At 45.1% G+C, this 18617-nt stretch overlaps 1 protein-coding gene across 35 annotated transcripts in view; it reads right to left on the bottom strand.

The window, feature by feature from the left end:
- The window catches only part of Clasp1 (cytoplasmic linker associated protein 1), a 234636-nt gene that overhangs the window by 116595 nt on the left and 99424 nt on the right, over positions 1-18617 (bottom strand). Inside the window, exon 1 of one of the 35 annotated variants that reach the window (XM_031380334.1) lies at positions 11759-11950. The exons of the other annotated variants lie outside the window; for them this stretch is intronic. Within the exon in view, the coding sequence (XP_031236194.1) occupies positions 11759-11828 (70 nt within the window). The 5' untranslated portion in view covers positions 11829-11950. Of the gene's footprint in view, positions 1-11758; positions 11951-18617 lie in introns of those variants that run through there. 35 annotated transcript variants of the gene reach the window in all.

Raw genomic sequence — 18617 nt, 5'->3', positions numbered from 1 at the left:
CAAACACCGTACACATTAAAGAAACTTAAAAACAAAACACACAATATTCATATCTTCTCCTATGTCCTGAGTAAGTAATTTGGTTTACAGAAACCATAATTAGGCTACCTATTGCTATATTAGATTGTCGCTACACACACACACACACACACACACACACACACAAGAACTAAAAGTTTGGAGAAGACAAGACATATAAAGTGTGAAGAAAACAGAAGCTGTAGTATTAGTCTACAAAGGGTATACCGTTAAAAGCTCACTAGCCCTGGGAAGGCATACCCGTCACAGGCATTACCTGAGGAAATGCCTCCTGGGTAAGGGCTGGGAGAAGGAGCGTCCGGACCCTGCGTAGGCTTTAACTGAGCACCTGTCCCTCCTTGGTGTCCCACCCACGTCTGGACAAATCTAGCAGCTCCCTTATCTGGCTTCCTCAGCAGGGCAGAGGGCTAATGACAGGGGGACAAGCCGGAGACGCAGGGGCTGAGGGAAGTGACATTAGGTGGCACAATGAGAACACAGAGAAACTGCTAAACTCAAACTACTTGGAATTTGGGACAGCATAGAGGTCAAAGGACACCTGAGAAATGTAAAAGCACAGCAGCAGGCACTCAGAACAAGGACCCCAAACTTCAAAGTCAGGCCTTGCCCCTGAGCCACTGAGCCACTAACTGGTCCTTCCCATCTCAGCTGGAAATTCATCAGAACACAGGAAAATGGTGTACTCATTTTCCAGATCCACAGCTGGACACAATGTTTTAAATCAGAGAACTTGATCTGAGAAGGTGTTTAGGGATAAAAAATAACAGTCCATATGATTGGAAAACTGAACTAAATGGTTTTAAATAAATTTAGCCTAAGTTTCTCAGACTTTTCAAAACTTAAAATCAAATTAAAGGAAGTTGAAGCTGGGAAAAAGGCTCAAACAGTAACATGCTTGGAAAATGAGGTCCATCCCCAGAACCCACTAGAAGTAAAGGAGCCCACGTGTGGTGGCATGTGCTTTCATCCCAGTGCTAGGAAGGCAGAGAGAGAAAGCCTCGTCTAGCCAGCCAGCCCTAGGCCAGTGAGAGATCGTGTCTTAAAAATGTGAAGGAGGGTTGGCAAGGTGGCGCGGCAGCAGGTAAAGGCACTTGCTGTCAAATGCTGCCAACAACCTGAGTCAATCCCTGGGACACATATGCAACTGACTACCACACTGTCCTTAGCCGCCACATGTTCCACAGCATTGGCCTATGTGCATGGACACACGCGCGCGCACTCACACACTCACACGCATGTGCACGCACACGGACACACTCACACGCATGTGCACACACATGGACACACACTCACACGCACACATACACACACCCACGCACACACATACATGCACGCATGCACACACTCACGCATGCACACACACCCACACACACACACGCACTCACACGCACGCACACACACTCACACGCGCACACACACATGCACACACACGGACACACACATGAACACACACACTTACATACACGCGCACACACACACACACGTACACACACACACACACACACACACACACACCTACACCTTTACTGTTGACTGCCCACCAGAACTTGATGGTAAAACCTTACTGCTGAAAGCAATACACACAGTAGTCACAGGGTGTGGAGTTAACACGTTACTACGCACCAGAAACCTTCCTCCCTATTGGCTAGTATTAGGAAGTCCTGTGAAGGCTGCCGGGGGCTCTTAAGGGGTCATCAACAGTCTTACTGAGCTATGGACCCAGTGAACTGCAACAATGACCAGCATGGCAAGATATGTCTGTGGGTGCAATTGGCGTAAACATTAGGGGTAACCAACTGCTTTCTGATTGGATATCAGGTCTGCTCCACAGGAGGAAATGCATGCATGCCTACAACTACGCATCTAGCCAGGACGCCATGGCTGAGGAGCTAGCTCACGGGCCTCAGGGGTGATTGTACAACTATTATTTTGTTAAGTGGACATAGTATTCAACTGCTTTCTTAATTCATATCTATCTATTGAGATCAGTGCAGCTCTTAGACCTCACCCAACAAATATCTTTCTGTAGTGGGTAGTGGTTAATGCCAGAACAGACAACAGATCAAAGTACAGAGCATAGTAAGTGACTGGTGAGCGCCCAGCCACAAATGGGGTATCTATATCATGACACCCTCCCCCCCATACTGAGGGACCATCATGGAAGGGGCCAGAAAGAGTCTAAGCGCCAGAACCTGGGATAGACCACAGCAAAACAGAGGCTACTGGATGTAACAGGACTACTGCACAGGACCTACACAGGATCAAGCTAGTTAATATTCCAGCTTGGAGCTCATTCCTAACTGAAGACCTATGGACAGGTGACAGCCTCGAGGGGAGGGAGAATCGTTTCTCCTCACGAGTGGCTCCTAGTTCATTGACCATGGTCCAGTGTATGGTCCATCACCTGGAAATATATAGGCAGCACAAATGGGAGCTGATAGGTTACTAAATGTAAAGAAAAACAGAGGAGCTCAGGTTGGAGGGGAGGAGCTGATAGGTTACTAAATGTAAAGAAAAACAGAGGACCTCAGGTTGGAGGGGAGGAGCTGATAGGTTACTAAATGTAACGAAAAACAGAGGACCTCAGGTTGGAGGGGAGGAGCTGATAGGTTACTAAATGTAAAGAAAAAGAGAGGACCTCAGGTTGGAGGGGAAGGACGGTGATGCATCTGAACGGAGCTAAAGGGAAGCTGGAGATAAATATGATCAAAGTATACTGTATGAATTTCTAAATGAGTAAGATATTAATCTTTTCCTAGAGGAGGAGGAGGGAGGGAGGCTGGACCATCAAAAAGGTGCCTAGTTTCAGTAAACTGGAAAAGTCTCATCTGCAGAAAGCATCACTCCTTAAAAGGCAAATAGGTTGTTTGCATAACTAAGCCTGTGAGGGGCTCCGCAGAGGTCCAGATACAGGATACAGAGATGCAGAGTCCTGGGTTCTTGACAAATTTCAGTATTGCTTAACTAAATTACAATGCACACTGCTCTCTGTTAGCACCTGCTTGGTTTTGAAGATAGGATCAGGCTGTCCTGGAACTCACTATATAGACCACGCTGGCCTCAAATTCACAGAGCTCTGCCTGCCTCTCAAATGGTAGGATTAAAGGTGTGCACCACTATGCCTGGCAGCTGCTAGCATCTGAATGGCCAGCTTCTTCAGAGTTTTGGCTAAGCAGACATCAGTTAGTTGAGAACTACTTCTAGAGCCTTAGCCACAGCAAACGTGGACATAAGTATTTCTAACTGTGCAAGCTTTGCTATCACACTAGGTTGAGGTTTTTCACACAGTGTACGCTACCCACAGGAAATCTTCTTGCAGAAACATACCTTGCCTGGACCCAAACAAAGAATCCATTCTATCTTCAGCCACCAGTGGGAACACTTCCACACGTATTCCTGCTGTCTGATCGTCTAGGAGGAGGAATCTGGAGGAAGCTAACTGAAGCCTTCAGGTCCTAGCCACCTTCAATTCTTCACTTACCTGAGCCTCATCTCTTCTCTCATAGCCCTAGGACAGGCGTTCTAAAAGGCTTGAGAAGTTCCCATACAGTGGCAGTGGAATCCTTTCCTAAGCCTCTATCAATCTACTCCTGGCAAGACCATTCAAGATACACTTGAGGTAAAAACTATAGGTCTGCCTGATTGGGGGAGAGCCTGGCAAACCAGTGAGCCTCTGAGACCTACTGGGAGAAGATGAGCTTAAAACACCACAGAAAGAATTCTGGAATCCTGGATAAGGCCCAAGTACACAGTCATCCATGAACTTAAACCAAACCAGTGGAAGGAGAGACACCAGCAGAGCGCAAGTACCTGAGAATAGAACCTTAACCAGGAACCAGGCAGAATGGAGGCATCAGGGCACACAAATTTCACATGGCAGAAATAATGAGAAAGGGTGAGCGAGACATCATAGCAGGTAAAGGTAGTCGCTGAGCAAGACTTCAGTTTGATCCCAGAAACCCATACAAAGGTGGAAAGATGGAACCAGTTTAACAAAGTTGTCCCCTAACTTGAGTGCGTGTGTGTGTGTGTGTGTGTGTGTGTGTGTGTGTGTGTGTGTGTTAGAGGACAACTTGAGGGTGTTGGTTCGCTTCTTTGACCATGGCTAGCAAGGATCAAACTCATCAGGCTTGGCAGGCAGCTCTTTCACAGACTGAGCTGTCTTTTCAACTTGGATCAAAGTTCAAGGTCAATGATAAAGTATTCTCTTGCTCCTCTATTAGCCATACAATTGGAACCAGTTCAGCCAGAACAAGAGTGTGGAAGAAATAAGGCAGCACTGTGTGAGCTCTCCAGATACCAAGTCATCAGGAACAGAAAACAGTCCTCACGTACCTGGCAGCCCTGTTTAGTCACCTGCACAGGGACTAGAGAAAGGGAGAGTAAACCTGCCCACACCAGCTCCTGCACTCCCTGAATATCAACTTTCAGCTATTTTCAAGCCCTTCCCAGGGGAACATGAAATTATATAAGCCTTCACTGACCCACAGCTCAAAAGACGCATGGGATACAACAAAGATACTTAAAAGAATTAGCCAAAGCAGTAAAAGAAAAAAAAATTGTTCTTTTTTTAAAAGTGTGTATGTATAAACCACACACACACACACTCACACAAAATCACACAACCTGTGTGGAGGTCAAAGAGCAACTTTATTGAGTGGGTTTATGTGGATTCCATGGGCAGAACTAAGTAGCAAGGCTTGTGTGACAAAGGCCTTTACCCAGTGAACCATCTTGTCTACTCTGAGTTTTGTTCTGTGAGATATAACCCAGGAAAGTCTTGAACTCAGCACATGGTCGAGAATGACTTCTAAATCCGAAGCACCTTGCTTCTTCCACTCCCCCAACCCCAGTTGCTGGGATTGGAGGTATGTTCTTCAAACCCTGCTAAAATCTAAGTTACTATTTAAGAATCTAAAAGTTTTTCTAATAAATAGCTGTGGGTAAGTATGGATGAGTTTGGGGTTGTTTTACCCACTCAACAATTAATGAGTCAGTTTCTTTACAACAATGTTCATTCAAGTCTGAATAATTCCCAGTCTATTTGAAATGCTGTGTATTCACCGACGGCTGTCTGTGGTCAGAGAACCACAGAATACATGTGCTGAAAGCAAGTGCACCAGCACCTAGCCTCAGCTTGCAGCCTACTCAACAGTGAGCTAGGGTTCACACTGCTACAATCATTGACATAATTACAAAGCAAACAGTAACAGACTAAGAATAACTTGTTTCAACACTGCATAAAAGCCAGCTTTCTAAAATTCTTTTGATTGCATCCAGCTACCAGAACAATCCAAACTGGGTTTCTGCAAACCCAAAGTTGCTGCAATCTGTTTACAGAATTGTTCAGACACCCTGATGCATGACACATATAGAGGCCACACCAACTGCAGGCTAAAACCGGGAAGTAAGCAAAGGGAAGCCCCAGCTGTGCCAAGTGGTGGGAGACTCCAAGCACATGTGCTAGAGGGGGATATATAATCGTCCTACATCCAGCAAAGACATTCTGTAAGAGTTTTGTAAATTACAGTTACAAATTTACTGGAACAGCTTATGTGACGCCTATCCTCACACAAAGATCACAGGTTTATTGACTGGCCTAAATAGACCAAGGGACTGTCCACACCCCACATCCTCCTCATCCTAGCCAGACATAGGTGTACTGATTGATGCACTTGGCTATTCACAGCATCCTCCAGCCTTTAAGCCAATGCTCCAAATAGCTTCATTGTCCAGTTATGACAGAGGACAGTGTGTAAGAAAGTTTATCCTCAATTTACAAAGCACCCCAAGCTCCCCTCTAAAGCCAGGGTTAGAGACAGTGCATGGCTGTAATTCCAGTGCAACTGGGGTTAGGCTAACACTGAGATTTGCCTTAAACCAAGCCAAAGTTCCTCCTATCCTTCCTGCAGAAGCCAGCTTTATGTCACGCAGGAACTTCACCTCAGACCCTTTGCCCAGAACAAAAGAATGCTCCACTCTTAAAGGGCTCACACTTTTTTAGCTGGTAATGCCCCTCTTGAAGGCAATGAGAAAAGGCAAGAGATGTAAGGGAAAGAGTGGTGGGATGGAGACAGAAGCCACTGGGACCAGAAGGACTCTCCTTCTGAGCTCCAGGGTAAGGGGTAAAGAAAGCACTGAGTTACTAAAAACAAATCAAACCAACCAACCCAGCCAACCAACCCAGCCAACCCAGCCAGGGCACCAGCCAGGGCAGCCAACCAACCCAGCCAACCCAGCCAGGGCACCAGCCAGGGCAGCCAACCAACCCAGCCAACCCAGCCAACCCAGCCAGGGCAACTCACCCAAGGAATGGGGAACCTGCTGTTACCTGATGTGGAAAGCTACCTTCTTCCTTTGTGTGTTGATCTAAACATTTTCAGGCACTTTGATAGGTACTGGGCATAAGGTGTGAACAAGTCACACTGACTGCACACAGGGGATCCCGGAGCAAAGTAGTATAGAATCATGTGCTTCATGAGTGCTTGCCAGTACTGCACTAGCAGGATTCAGATACGGGACTCTACCCTGATGACCTTACCTGCAACTAACCACGTCCCCAAAACTGGACTTACAAATAATATGTGACTATTACAAATTCTGTGTTAGTTTGAATGAGATTGCCCTTGTAGACTCATATATTAGAATACCTGGTCCAGTTGGTGGAACTGTTTGTGATGACTGAAGGAGGTGAGTCACTGGAATGGGCTTTGAGGTTTCAAAAGACTCATCCCTCCCCACTCCCTCCTCCCCCCTCAGAGTTATAGACCAATCAAGTTGTAAGTTCTGTTGTTCCTTTGTTCTAACACAGTGGGCTCTGACCCTGTGATACCATAAGCCAAATTAAATGCTTTCTTTCATAAATGGCTTTGGTCAAGGTACTGTTTGTTTGTTTGTTTGTTTTTAATCACAGAAATAGAGCAGTAACCAGAACAAGTTTTCCCTTTCTACCCCTTCCTTCCAAAGACCTCCAGGCTGCTGTGTCTGATGCTGGGTGGGTTCTAGGGATCCAGATTCTGCTCCTCACACGTGTGCAGAGAGCCCTTGACCCATTGACCTATTGCTTCTTCAGCCTGGGAGTGCATCTTTAAAGAAGCATGTGACTTATAGTTTTAATAATTCATAAAAAAGAGGCAAGTTTAAGTTAAGGGACAAAGCAGAGTTATATATGGATGACTAAAAAGTGAAAGTTTAATATAAAGCTTTAAACAAATAAAAACATAAACATCACTGGGCAGTGGTGGCGCACGCCTTTAGTCCCAGCACTTGGGAGGCAGAGGCAGGCGGATTTCTGAGTTCGAGGCCAGCCTGGTCTACAGAGTGAGTTCCAGGACAGCCAGGGGCTACACAGAGAAACCTTGTCTCTAAACCACCAACCCCCACGCAAAAAAAAAAAAAAAAAAAAAAAAAAAAAAAATCAAAAAACAAACAAACAAACAAAACACTTAAGATGATCTGTGAAACTACATATTAACAAGAAGCACCACATATCTTTTTATGGATTAAATGTGCATCTCTCCTTTATTTCACAGTACTTATTTTACCTTTGGAATTTGCCCTAGCGGAGTGCTATGTCAGTCTCTGTCAGAGCCTAAACCCCACAGCCATCATATCTAAACTTGTAGTCTTCAGGAATGTCACTCTAATTATCAGTGTGGCCATACTGACCTAATTCTTCATGACAGCCACTAGGCAGGCACAAGGACAAGCGAGCTGGAAATATCAGATCCAAATTTGGGAATGGCCTCCTAACAAAATGTTCATGGTACTTAGCAGTGATTACACTGTGAGGCATTTCCTCTTTGTACATGTAAGCCTTCAGATGTCCCCTCTGGCCTTCAATGACCTCAGTTCTCAGTAGCCCTTAGACAGGCAAAGAATGACACGTATCCATGAAAAAAGAAACCCCGCACTTCCAACCCCCTCACTTCTTTCCAGTTCTTACTGTGCTAGTATAAACTTTGGGCAAAGAATTGCATTCACAGAGCTACTGAAAGTAAGAGTTTTCACACACCCCACAGGTGCTTCCCCACAGCAACCGTCTACAGCAGACGCGAGACTAAGTACCAGGGCTGATGCACCTCATTGCCTACTGGCACAGTCTGCCTGGTGCCCTCAGTCCTAAGACAGGGCCCTTTGTCCAGAACCACAGTTAGGATGCATGGCCACAGTGTCCCCAGCCTGCTCTAGGTTTTCATTGTCTTTGCTCATTTTCAGATGGCCTTCACCATGCTGAAGAACAGGACTTAGCTAGACTGTGGATAAGACGGCTCATGTGCTTTTTCCATGGGCCTCTGGATTGGAAGAGGAAGACCACAGAGGTGGAATGTCAGGTTTATCATGTTACTGTTCTATCAGTGGCCATAAACCAAAAACAAAACACAACAGCAAATACAGAGGAAAACTGTATCTTACCTGCCAGTGTCAGTCCATGGGGCAAGGCTCACATCAAAGGAGCCAGGAAATGGGAAGAGCAAATGCTTATACTAGTGGGCTTTGTCTAACACTGTCTGGGCATCCAGGCTATGGGATGGCGCCAGTCAGCGCAGTTCTTCCTCACTATTCCTCTCAAAACCCCCTTGCATATACAGCCACATATGCACGTGCTTTACTGACCTCTCGAGTCTTTTCTATATAGCTAACATAATACAGAGACAACATAGCCAACCACTGTCAGAACACAGTCCGAGAATGGAGTTGTGTGAGAATTCTAAGTGCCTGGGAGAAAATCCCAAGAAAACATGACAAGACTGTGACTTCAGTTGCTGCAAAACACAAAACTGTTCCTGAGATATAGTTCATGTGTAGTAGATAGGAGTGAGTTTATTCCAGCTTATTGTTATTCAGATGCCTCTATGGGAAACCACGTTTTTGCCTCATGTGGCTTGTCCTTGTGATTATATGCTTTCCTGATGTGCCTCTTCTTAACCCTCAGAGTAGAAATTGTCAGATGCTCTCAATAAAACTATTTTGTAGGACTTTAGTCCACTTCATTTCTAGCCCCTGCTCTCCCAGATTCACCTGTCAACTGGAATAGTAACACAACACCTGAAGCTACCTGAAGGACTGGGAATATTTTTTTAAAGATGATTTACACTAGTCTGTATGAAAACTGAGAAAAATAAGGAGAAATAAGACTGGAGATGGCTCAGGGGTTAAGAGCACTTGCTACTCTTAAGAAGGTCAGAGCTTATTTCCCAGTACTTCTATCAAATAGCTCACAACTATTTACAACTCCGGCTCCAATAGACCCAACATCCTCTTCTAGACTCCAAGGGCACATACACTCACACACGCACAGATACAAATAGTGAAACACGTGTCGGGCCCATCTTCCTTTCTGAAATGGTGTCTCTCTTACTTCCCATTGGTGTCTATGCCCCTTTTTTTATAAAATGGTTATGATGGATGATACACTGCATTTAATCAAATTCAAGTCGGCCACTCTGTATCTGTCTCCCTCACTCCCACAGTCTTGGTGGCTTAAGTTTCCATTCCACAATAATGGCATTCAACATCGGAACCAGCCTCTGTGCACGGCACACAGAGCCCTGGCCATCTCCTCCAATGATAACAAGTGCTGCCAAACCAAACTCATTGTATCCACATTACAATTTCCATTGGCAGCGTCCTACCCATCCCCCAAATCTCCTTAGCAAACATCTGACAGAAGCATGGCATCAGAACATCCTCCAGTGATGGAGCGCCCCCGCCTTGACCTTGTTATCCTCCTCTGGGTGCTAATATTTCAAGCAGAAGGCACCACGCTGGCTCCAATACCTGTTTTAATGTCCTTTTCAATACTTTCATTTTTGAGTTACTCCCTGCAGTGGCTACTGAACATAGTAAAGTTTCAGAATCAGAGGAGCAAATACAACTCCAGCCCTAACAACAGCAGTGGAATAGGAAGCAGGAGGGCATGCCAGACAGAGGAAAAACTGATCTCGGACAGCAATGTGGAGGTTTCCTGTGTCCTGACACTGACCAGTTACAGAAAACCTGACACCTCAGTCCTGCTCTTTGGGGGCTGCCTACTGAGGATAACAAAACAACAAGAACAAACGAAGTGCAGGAATGTGCTCTGAGAACAGCAAACAGTGACTGACAGCTGCTGCTATCATGTGCACCCAGTCAGCCTATCTTTTATCAGCCACAGACTGACACATATTCAGACAGGCCCCTGCCCAGGAGTGGTCGCAAATCCCGTTGGCTATCACATTTGCACTTAAGCTTCATCTCAGAACAGGAGGCAGGGAGCTTGAGAGGAGCCTCCAAGCAGAGGAAGTGTGATCTCTGTGCTAAATCCAGGTTTAGCAAGGGCTCTTTCCAGGCCTCCAACCACTGACTTCTGGACTACTTTGCCTTGATGTTTAGAAAATAGCCCGTAAATACAGCTACTTAAGGCAAATGCTATTATCATCACTAACATGTTTCCGAACCGTCAAATGAAAGGCTCTTTGGAACATGAATTATTTAACACTCCTGCCCAGGTATTGATTTCCTAAACAGCTTAAACAGCCAGTAACCCTGACAAGAGGCAATTTAACCCAGTAAATTATCAACAGGAAAATACGAACAGAGATACGGCATCTTCCAATAGGATTATTTTCGGTCAAAATAAAACTTCTGCTGGGTTTCAGCTAAAGCAGGCTTAGTTGAAGGAGATCTTATGCCAGCAAGACAGCTCCGGTGGTAAAGTCACTTGCTGCCAACCCTGGTGAGTTCAGTCTTAGCACCCATTTGATGAAAGAAGAGAACCCGCTCTCCTAAGTCAACCTCTGGCTTCATGTGCATACCCACCACATACACACAGAATAGCACACACACACAACAACAGACACATGTGCCCTCAGGATCCCTACAATATTAGCACAGTGCCGGAGCACTTGAGAGGAGCCCAGTTCCCAGAGTGGAAGAGAAATGAACACCGGTCACTATGAGTGGTTTCACTTTGGGTCGTTTCTGCTTCAGCTGAAGGGTCTGGAAATGTCTTTCAGGGACGCTAGATTAGGCGTGCTGGGAACGTCACCCCTAGGACAGCAGGCCAGTCAACAGGTTGCTCCTAGAGCATCAGCCACACTCAGTGGTCAACACAGACCCACTCTCTGTGGAGCGTCCCGGTCCTCTCAGCACTGTCTAAGCCTGGGCAAGTCCTCCACGGAAGACAAGACAGCAGGACAGTGTGTGAGCAACAAGCGCCAGGTGGTCTCAGTCCTCGGTTTTTGTCACTTTACAGAATCCCCCTTCCCTCCCACACAGGGACTGGAAGGCAGTAACAGCATGCTGCCACTATGGTTTCCTTCTAGCTGCAGCCGGAGAAATGCAGACATTCCCAGCCAGTGGACTCTTTCTGAAGACAGCTTAAGCATATTAACAAATGTTTTAGATAATAAAAACAGATTTATCCCCATAACCAACATCCCAAGAACAAAAAGGATCACAGAAAAGCTAAAAGTACACAAAAGACCCACTGAGGACTGACCTCTGGCCACCTCTGCTTCTGTGTGTCCTTCCTCCTTGTCTGTAAAGGTCATCAACTTTACTGCTCTAATCTGCAGGCCTCATCCTCGCCCCCTGCCTCCCTGTAAAAAACACTCAAGGCAACATTTCTTTACTTTCTGCCCATGGGTGTAAGCTAACAACACGATTATAAAATGTCCTGTTTACTCGACTTACCAATATCAGTAATAATTACATTTTCCAAAATACAAGGGCCTACCTTTCCCCGTGGTCATGTTGTCAGAGATCCGGTACCGGATAAAAATGCCCTTCTCACATAGCTTAGGCATCAGCAGGCTCTCCTCCCACACCTTCTTCAGGAGAAGCACTGTGACAACTGCCACCTCACTCCAAAATAAAAGCCTAGACTCTCGCCCTGAGTTTTTCACAACGGCCAGGGAGGGGACTGCCTCTGCCTGTCTTTACTCTCACGGTATAATAAGAGTCGTCACAGCTTATTCATTTTGCAAACCAACTCTCAGTTCCTTAAGAAACTCCCTTTCCCTAACTACCATACGTCTTCATAGGAGAAGCAAGCACGGTCGCACAGGACAAGACCCCGGCAGTCCCTGCTGCGTACTCTACTGCACTGGTGAGAGGCAGTCTTTTCTAGGCTATATGGAGAGGGCTTCTCAGCACAGCTCTGCACATTTGCCAGCCTGGTAGCACATGGCCCACCTATTTGTGAGTTTGGAAACACTTTCCTAAGACTGAACTCTCCAAGCCTGTGAGATGCACGGCCTAATAAACAAGCTGGGACAGAATGGGACCATTATCCACCTGAGCCACTTACCCAGCACCACCTTTAAACCTGTGTGAGTGGATAATGGAGGGTTGGCCACTTAATAAAGGTTTGCCTCTAAATGAATGCTTTGTCCTGTCGGCACCTGGCAACATTCCAGACCTTACCTAACTTGCTCATGGAGCTCATCGGTGGTTTGTTTCCAGGCTCACAGGGAGTTCTGACTTCCAACAAGTTTAATTAGGTAACATTCTGCAAGTTATTTTCAACAGTAAAAAATGTAAGGAAGGCTGCACTTCGCAGCAAAATGATAGCCGACGTATTTTCGTGTAACAGACGATGAGAGTTATATAATTATCAGCTAGCTGAGTGTGTGGCTTTAGCTCTAACATTTTTTGTTCCTTCCTTTAGCTACAGCCTATGGCATTTCCAGAGATTTCATCAACATGATGCTTTCTAGATTTCCTCATTAACATGTTAGCTTTCCTTAGGAAACAACAGCAGGTAAATTTTCTAACCAAATTATGTCCAGGGCCTCATGTCAATCAAACACAACTCAAGACTGTCAAATGGCTATGGATAAAGGACACTGACTAGTCCCTAATTAACGTTCTTTCACTCTGAGAGTCTAATTCTCCTGGAAGCACAGCACATCTGCTTGATTAAAAAAAAGAAAAGGAAAAAAGTACACAGAAAATAATTTTCTTTTTGGAAACCATGGAAGGAAACACTGTAATTTGTACTTCAAGGGGTCTGCTAATTATATAGAGATGGGAAAAGAAAAAAATACATCTATACAACAACATATTTTTAATGCACATATTTTTGCCAGACAAAACTGAAAGCCTTTGGGTACCCTAGCAACAGGAAGCATTGCGTGGAGATGAGGCACCCACGCCAGACAGAAAGCAAACCCTACTACATGGCTACTCCGCTATGTCTTCATTGCTGATTTCAGTCACCGTCGGATTACACTCACAAAGGAATGAAGCCCATGGGTTTCACAGAATATAATTTAAGTATGTCAAGACATATAACCCGAGATGAGCCTTATCTGTTCCATAAAGGTATTACCCTTAACACCAGTAGTTTTATAAAAATGTGTCTATGAAAATTATTTTCAGTACCTGCACCTTAAAAAAAAAAAACAAAGAACAAAAGCCATGAGAGTAGGAGCGGGCTGGACAGGAAGACGAGACAACAGGGCCAGCAGAGAGGGCAAGAGAGGTTAATGGTTAAATATAATCACATGCCCATATATATGTTTGAAAATGTCCAAATGTTAAATAATTAATCCTTTCAAAACAAGTTTATCCAAGTTAGTATGAATTTAGCGCTTCAATTTCTGACTGAAACTAGTGTCACTATTCACAAGTAACAAAAGTAAAAGAAACATGAGTTCAACTTCATCAAAAATTATAAATTTTATATACTGACACATAAGGGAGAAAGGACAACCCACACAATGGGAGGAGGTCCTACAAACTATTTACATGCTAGGATTCTTATAATCCAGAAGTCTAAAAAGACGTCATATGGTTCAGTCACAAAGACTTAAAATAGCACAATTTAAAAATGAGCAAAGTCCTGGGCGGTGGTGGCACAAATCTTTGATCCATGCACTTAGGTGGTGCAGGCAGGTGGATCTCTGTGAGTTGGGGGCCAGTCTGGTCTGCAGGGCTATAGTGAAACCCTGCCTTGAAAAATGATAGGTAGGAGGTAGGTAGGTAGGTGGACAGATAGGTGTTAAAAAAAATAAAATAAAAATTAGCAAAAGGATCAGCGAGATGGTTCAGGGGGTGAAGGCACCTGCTGCCAACACTGACAACTTGAGATCGAGTCCTGGAACTCACATGGTGGAAGGGGAGAAGTGACTCCAGAAAGTTATCGTCTGACCTCTTATCTGAATGCCACCGCAGGTGTATGTACAAATAAATGTTTTAAAAGTTAAATGTAGCAGACTGCTTGGAATATTAGGTGCACCAACATGTCTAGTGATTCCAGTCTGACTGCTACATTACCACTGCCAGAGAGCTGACACGTGTAGAGTGATGAACCGAGGTCACCTGACATCCATGGCTGTCAGAGAGGAGGCTGTGCAGTAATAGTCCCACAGAAGCAAGCACCCAACGAACTACTGATTCCAGCACAATGACTCACCTGTGGAGATAAGGCAAACACTGGCTGTGTGCTAACTGCAATGGCAGCTGGCAGCAGATCCCAGGCCGAGGGCAAATATGAAGTAGCTAATTGGAAATACAAGTAGCTACTGTGAAATCCCTGTGGACGGGCTGTGTTAAAGAATCACTAGTTGTCTTAGTCTGGGTTTCCAGTGCTGTGAGCAGACACCATGACCAAGGCAACTCTTTTTTTTGTTTGTTTGTTTTTTGTTTTTTATGTTTTTTCGAGATAGGGTTTCTCTGTGTAGCCCTGGCTGTCCCGGAACTCACTCTGTAGACCAGGCCTGCCTCTGCCTCCCAAGTGCTGGGATTAAAGGCATGCGCCACCACTGCCCAGCCCAAGGCAACTCTTAAAAAGGACATCAATTAATTGAGGCTGGCTTAAAGGTTCAGGGGTTCAGTCCATTATCATCATGGCAGGAAGCATGGCAGCATCCAGGCAGATGAGGCACTGGAGGAGCTGAGAGTTCTATCTACATCTTGTTCCAATGGTAAACAGGAGAATACTGTTTTCCAGGCAGCTAGGAGGAGGGTCTCAAAATCTATCCATACAGTGACACACTTTCTCCAACAAGACCACAGCTCCTAATAGTGCCATTCCCTGGCCCAAACATTATTTCTCACATCTATACCAAGAGTGCTGAAATGAGGTCATTCGGTCGTTGTACAACTGTACCTGGTATAAAGAACAAGGTCTTAGAGTGTACAAGTATGACCCTGTAGGTTACCACTGGGTACCTAAAGCCAATGCAGCAAGGACAGATAAACAGAGTCCACCAGCTTCTTTGAAAAACAAAATGAAGAAACTCGGCACTGCATTACACGCCTGTCTACTATCCTGTCAAATGACTTCAAAGCATCAGAAACAGAAGGTGGAGTAATAATAGATGAAGTCCCCCATCCTGGATTCTTGCAGAAGTAGCAACTGAGGCCTTGCTGCTTTAGCAGAGAAAGGCAGACATTGTCATTAGTGTACTGAGTCCACGATGTTCCCTACAACACCGCAGAGGCCCCTGGGAGGAAGAGGGAGCCTCTCCTCTCCTCCTATTACTAAAGACATTAAAACCCCATATTAATAAAAACAGTGCTTTGGGGGAAATTTCAATGCATAGTCCAATAATTTGAAATAGTTTTTTTAAAATCACAAGTGCAAATTTACTTTCACATGGAATTTGTTTTATTTTAGAAGTAAGTCAGCCAGCCAGCCCGCCAGGTGGCCAGCCAATGACCAGCTCCATCTAGGCATAGCAGTAAGGGTCCTGCATGTCATCTCACTATTCTGCAGATCTTCATGGGGTGTGTTCCATTCCTCAGACAAGCAAACAGCAAGCAGGCACTGCCAAGAACTCGCTTGCTTGCACCAGGCTGCAAAACTGAAGAATGACAAAAGAAGGCACGCAGGAAGGGTACTTACCCACTTCGGTTACCTGCAGGCTGCTCCTAACGCTGGCTGTCCTTCTGATGGGGACCATGCGCACTCACACTGTAGTCACCCCTGAGCAGGCTGCTCCTAACGCTGGCTGTCCTTCTGATGGGGACCATGCGCACTCACACTGTAGTCACCCCTGAGCAGGCTGCTCCTAACACTGGCTGTCCTTCTGATGGGGACCATGCGCACTCACACTGTGGTCACCCCTGAGCAGGCTGCTCCTAACACTGGCTGTCCTTCTGATGGGGACCATGCGCACTCACACACTGGTCACCCCTGAGCAGCACTCATCACAGCCTAACTCTGACCACACGCTGGTACAATTTCAAATCAGGAACCTGAATGACACAGATCACTGAGAAGCACTGCTTCCGAGTCAGATGAGGTAAGGCCTCTGTTTATGAGCCAGGCCATAAGACTGGGAATGACCTTTGATCCCAGCACTTGGGAAGCAGAGGCAGGAGGGATCTCTGTGAGCTCAAAGCCAACCTGGTCTACATATCAAGTTCCAAGACAGTGCTACACATTACACAGTGACATTCAGGGGGCAAGGGGTAGGGGAGGCTGGGAGAGGGGAGAGAGAGACTGAGATTGATTGACTGATTTATAATTTAGCATGGATACATTATACCTATTGGCTAAACACTAAAATCACTGTTTCGTGCAAGAAGCCAAACAGAAAAGCCAAACATCCATGATAGAAAAACAATAGAGAGGGCTGGTGAGATGGCTCAGCGGGTAAGAGCACCGACTGCTCTTCTGAAGGTCATGAGTTCAAATCCCAGCAACCACATGGTAGCTCATAACCACTCATAATGAGATCTGATGCCCTCTTCTGGTGCGTCTGAAGACAGCTACAGTGTAATAAATAAATAAGAAATAAATCTTAAAAAAAAAAAAGAAAGAAAGAAAAACCATAGAGATACAGGCAGAAAGTAGGTTTCCAGGGTTTATGAATATGTGTGCTAATGGACATGGGTTTTTTGGAAGTAATAAAATATCACAAAACTAAACAGCCGGATGAGTGTACATTTTTTGATATTTTAAAAAAAAAACCTGAACTGCATACTTTTAAAAGTATGAATGTGCACCTGGACACAAGTATACCCTTATAAGCATGTAACCACACACACACACACACACACACACACACACACACACACACACACACACACGCATACATGAAAGTGAAGTTTCAGATAGTGAATTGAATGTATTTATGATGACATCCAAGAAAATTAAATCCAAAAGCTGTTTGTAATTAAAAAGAAATAAATAAGAACTACTTCAATTTAATAAGGGTATTTTTAAAGGGTTGATTTTGGTTTTTGTTTTTGGTGTGTGTGTGTGTGTGTATAGGCAAGCCAGGGAGAGAAACAAGAGAGACAGAGGGACAGAGTGGGAGGGAGAAGCAGGCAGACAGAGAGATAAGAAGCATACAGTGATGAAGTGGTGGAGATAGAGAGATACGCGGTGGTGCTCCCTGCAATCTGTTTGTACACTACATTCATGCAGTGCCTCCAGGAGCCAGGAGAGGTCATGAGATCCCCTGGAATTAGAGTCACAGATAGTGTGAGCTGTCATATGGGTTCAAGGAGTGGGGTCTGGTTCTCAGGCCCAGCAGCCAGTGCTCTCCCCCTTAGCAATCTCTCCAGCCTCTAATAAAGCTTTTCTGGTTCTGCTCTGTTTTGTTAACTCATAATCAACTGCTAACATTGTCAGTGGTGAAAGATGAGAGCCAAAGCTGTCCAACCTTGTTTACACTACCCCACGTAGTAAGCCGAGGAAGAGGGGAAGGCAAAAGGAAGACACATCTGAAGAAAGCAAGTGTTCCCATGTGCAGATGGCATGACTGCCTATGGTGACAATCTCACGGAAGCTACAAAAGCCCTAAAACTAACATGGACGTTTACAAAAATAATTACTTCCGGCACTGGTGAAAGAAGAGCGACCAGACTCACAATGGCTGCAGCCCAGGGCAGTTCAGAGACGTACCACCCTGGGAGGTATCGAGGGCAGTTCAGAGATGTACCACCCTGGGAGGTATCGAGGGCAGTTCAGAGACGTACCACCCTGGGAGGTATCGAGGTAAAGGTTAGAGGTGGGAACATGCTTTGCTGCACTGCCCTTGCATGTCTGCATGCCAGCTGAGAGTTCAACAACTCTAGCAAGAAGTGACCATGCAGCTTGGTTTTGGAGGATTGGTAGTCTAATAGACTATAGACTATTGGTGAGTACCTGAGCTCTCAAAATTACTGGAAAAGGATTATTTAGGTTAGGAACTCCAAAATGTTTAGTAGACTGCATTCATGGTACTGTTCCCTTTTAAACATTTAAGCTTTAATAACTTTAAATACATATAAATATATTTATGCTCTCCCCAAGTTGTGTACGTGTGTGCGTGTGTGTGTGTGTGTGTGTGTGTGTGTGTGTGTGTGTATCTAAGTTTGGATATAAAGTATCTCCCGCAAAACTTGTGTGTTGAATTTTTGGTAAGTGAGATGGGCCTTTGGAGAAATAACTATCATTGAAGGCTTTAACTCCATAAATGAATTAATCCACTGGTAGATACATAACATGACAGCATTATTGGGAGGTGGTAGGTAGCAACTGTCAGACATAGCAAATATAGTGGAGGCTTCAAGAACTTTTCAGCTAACTTTTCCTCATCATTTGCCACTTTTACCACAGATTCCCGAAACTGTTCTCTCTCATCCTCAAACCTACC

Source organism: Mastomys coucha, unplaced genomic scaffold, assembly GCF_008632895.1.
Source record: "Mastomys coucha isolate ucsf_1 unplaced genomic scaffold, UCSF_Mcou_1 pScaffold1, whole genome shotgun sequence".
Classification (NCBI taxonomy): domain Eukaryota; kingdom Metazoa; phylum Chordata; class Mammalia; order Rodentia; family Muridae; genus Mastomys; species Mastomys coucha.
This window is presented reverse-complemented; position numbering and strand designations above follow the sequence as displayed.